The sequence below is a fragment of the Curcuma longa genome, chromosome 18 (genome assembly GCF_044706935.1).
Source record: "Curcuma longa cultivar G26 ecotype Majalengka, Jawa Barat chromosome 18, ITB_CL_G26_1.1, whole genome shotgun sequence".
Taxonomy (NCBI): domain Eukaryota; kingdom Viridiplantae; phylum Streptophyta; class Magnoliopsida; order Zingiberales; family Zingiberaceae; genus Curcuma; species Curcuma longa.
The window spans coordinates 5,055,071-5,058,786 of record NC_133878.1 but is presented as its reverse complement, the minus strand read 5'-3'; the positions used below and the strand labels follow the sequence as shown (position 1 = coordinate 5,058,786).

The 3,716-nt window shown below is 45.4% G+C and overlaps 1 protein-coding gene across 1 annotated transcript; it reads right to left on the bottom strand.

Annotated features, from left to right (window-relative positions):
- Positions 1–1,266: 1,266 nt before the first annotated feature.
- Positions 1,267–3,502, bottom strand: LOC141812252 (U-box domain-containing protein 45-like). The gene is made up of 3 exons (XM_074700308.1): positions 2,991–3,502; positions 1,979–2,890; positions 1,267–1,675 (listed from the first exon to the last, which is right to left on the bottom strand). The coding sequence occupies exons 1-2, from the start codon at positions 3,491–3,493 to the stop codon at positions 2,005–2,007; spliced, it is 1,389 nt and encodes a 462-aa protein (XP_074556409.1). The 5' UTR covers positions 3,494–3,502; the 3' UTR covers positions 1,267–1,675; positions 1,979–2,004.
- Positions 3,503–3,716: the final 214 nt, after the last annotated feature.

Sequence of the window (3,716 nt, the reverse complement as noted above, 5' to 3'; positions counted from 1 at the left end):
GGGCTGCTAGACTGGCGGATTCCACTTTTATAGAAAAGAAAAAAAATAAATATATGAGTTTTATGTTAGACTCTCCTTAATACAAGGTCAACTAAATAAATTATTAAATATAAAAGAGGAGATTGTTGATATAATCTCATGGTAAGTGGTAGAGTGTAACTATATAATTTTGGTTGAGGTTGAGAGATTATGGTTGAAAGAGAATAGTTCACAACTTAAGAGAAGATTCGACCATTAAGATGATTATGACCAATGATCTAGTTAAATGAAGATGATCTTTAGTCAACTAGTAGTTGAGTCGAATGAATCATCTAATGAATATAATATTTGTATTTGAAGTTGAGTTTGGTGTGAGCATTTCAATCAATTAATGATGGCTAAAATCGATTAAACAACCAATTTAAGTCAATCAGTTGATGAATATAATATTTTTATTTTGACTAAGTCAATTAGATAGTTGACTGATCTATTATTAATTGACTGATAAAGAATTTTAATTAATTAATACTATAATAAAAAAATCTAAAGAGAATCATAAGTCAATTAATAATAGTAGATTGATATCAACATAATAGAACAATAAAAAAATTAAAGATAAATGAATTAAGCCTACAAAAAGGAAGACTTACCTTCCTAAGATAATTTGCTTCATTTAGGCCTTATTATACACTCCTCTTCATGCTTGAGCTTCAATTGTAATCATCCAAAGAATTTAGAAGAGATTTCTCAACTTTCAAAAATAATTTGAAAAGAAAATTTAATGATAATTTTAAAAGTGACTCACTAATGAATCATAAGTCGTAAAATAGATCGAGAATATTTTTGGTTTGTCAATCTTTTTCTACAAAAAGGTGAAATCTGCCACCTTAGCGGCTCTATACGATCGGCCCCACGACCATTTGTGAGGAGGTAAATCGAGAAACTACAGTTGGTCATGACGTCAGAGGATATTGCTTGGTTTCGCCAGGATTCGAATCCTTGCCCTCTTCTGCAAGTCTACTGCGTCGTAACCAACTCAGCTATACCTCAGGAGCTTGCTTTGTCAATCTTGTCCGATGAATGTGGTGTTATGATAAAGTACTGAAAAACTTTTGATTGTGCATTAGTTGTGTTCTAAATTTACTATGTGAATCAAAGAAAAAACTATCTATCTCGGATTAATCAAACAAAACTTGATTATCAAAATAAAAAGCAAAAAGAAAAGCTCAATCAAGATCTATTCTACCTTGTTTCAAAATATCATTATCAGAATCAATCATTTGAACCTTCAAAGTAATTTTCTTACTCCCCAAACTTTTCACGAGAAAAATGATAGACGGCTGTAGGACCATTCAAAGATCGCTAACAACACCAATAAGATTACAGAACTATAGATCCCTGCAGCTCAGCAGCAGATTATTTAATCAGAAGCATCCAATTCTCACATGGACTCTATCGAAATCTATGGCTCCAACATCTATAAACAACAATAATCAAATTCGCTCAATTATTGCAAGGGGAAGAAGAAGGCTCTGAGCTTTGAGCAGGCCCCTTTTTCATATACTGCAATTTACATTGATGATGTTTATCTCCTCAGGCGAAGAAGCAAATAGGGAAGTGGCTGAAATTTTAGCTTTACAATATTTCAATCCACGAAGGAGGGGCAGAAAGGTGGAGTCTTGTTTGGTTCTTCTTCCTGCAATCACGAACACATGGTTTCCATTAGCAGACGAAATGGGGAGTGCTGTTCTTCACGAACACATGATGAAATTTGTGTGGAAAGATGTGATCTTTGGCGAGAACGAAGAACAATAAAAGATGCAATTTTTATGGTTGGTTTCTATCTGGAAGACAACAAACTCGTCAACGACGGGAAAAGAAACCAGACCTCGATTTGGGAGAGAAGTTCAGAAAAGAAAAAAGAAGATAGTGATGGGACTGTTTCTGGGAGCGAAAACGACGAAGGAGAAAAAATTGGAGGACAACAAAATGGCGTTACCCCTCTTCTTCTTCTTCTTCTTCCTCCTAAAATGGCAAGCTTTTGGAGGTGCAGTTGGCGGTGAGCGCGAGGAGACGCTCGGACGGCGCAAAATGTTGTGGAAGATTCGCCCTCCGCACGATCATTCGCATGTTGCTCTGCAGACTCTGCTGAACCAAGTCCTTGACCGCTTTTTTCTCCTCGCTCATTCCCTCGTCGGCGTCCGGCGGAGCCGACACAGCCGCGCACTGCGGCGCCGACACCGACGAGATGCAGGAGCTGCTAACTTCTTCCAACGCCCCCTTCCCTTTGTGGGCGGTCAGGATCTCCAGTAGCCGCGATGCGCGTTTCTGCGCGAGCGGAGTGCCCAAGAGGGTGAGCTCCAGGAGGGCGGATATGGCCCCGGCACCTATCATGGCGTCCCTGCTCACATGCCCTTTGTGCGCCATGACCATGAGCACGTAGGCAGCCTTTTCCTGGCACGCGGCGGCGTCGCTCCAGCAGAGGACGTCGACGAGGACGACAAATGCATCGTTGCAGCGGGCCACGGCTCGCCTCCCCTCGCTGGAGAACACGAGGTTGGAGAGCACCGCGAGGGCGCGCTCGCTTACTTCCATGTCGCCGACGGAAACGAGGAGGGCGGGGACGAGACCGGCGTCGATGAGGAAGGGTAGGTTGGCGGAGGCAAGGGAGAGGTTGAACAAGGCTCGGAGCGCATCTTGCTTCGCCGTCGAGCTGCTGTCGCGGCTCCGGAAGGCGGATATCAAGAACGGGATCGCGCCTAAGGCACCGATCACCGGTTTGTTCGAATCCAACGCGCTGAGGCCGAGAAAATTGGCGACGATCGCTTCGGAGACCGCCTGGGAGGAACCAGAATCGATCAAGCTTAGCATCTTGTGAACCGCCCCTGCCTTCACGATCGCCGCCTTGTTCCTGAAATCGCAACGACAAGTCAGGAACCTCAGACCGCAAGAACCCGGCCTTCGATCTCGAATCCGACATTGCGATTATGTGAAGGAAGGCCTTGACTCACAGCTCGTTTCCGATGCCGAGATTGAGCAGCGCGTAGAGCGCATCGATTAGCGCGCCTGCAGAGTCGTCGAAGTCGAGCAACGCGACCAGAGGCGGAATGGCCCCCAGCATCGCGAGCGTCTCCCTGGCCTCAGGCTCATCCTTCGCGAGCCTCCGCGCCTCCGCCGCCGCCTCACCCCTTCCATCTCCGTCGGCATTTCTTCCGTCGAGCTGCAGCCTGGCCACCACCCGCTGGAGCTCCTCGAAAGCTTCGACCTTGAGCTGCCCCTCGACGTCACCAGCCTCATCGGAGCTCGACTCGGAGGCATCCTCCTGAAGCAGCTCGATGAGGCGGCCTGGTCTACCGGGAAAGGGGCGGAGGGCGATCGGTCCGTTGTGGTTCTCCCTGGCGCGGGAGGCGCCGCAGGTAACGGCCTCGAGAAGGCGGCGGGTGAGGAGGGCAGGAGAGAAGGAGGAGGGCCAGAGGCGGAAGCCGGCTGGTTGGGAGCGAGCGCATTTGGCCATGGTGGTGGGGCGTCACATAGAGAGAGAGAGAGAGAGAGAGAAGGTGGGAGGAGGCGGAAGGGAAGCTTGAGATATAGCTCCACTTTTTACCATTCCTTAGAAAATAATAATAATAAAAATAATAAATTTTTAAATAATAATTTTTTTTAAAAAAACACTAAGGTGCTGGACGAAATAGAAATGGCAAAAAATCAAAATATGATCTTATTTGTATCATTAAAAA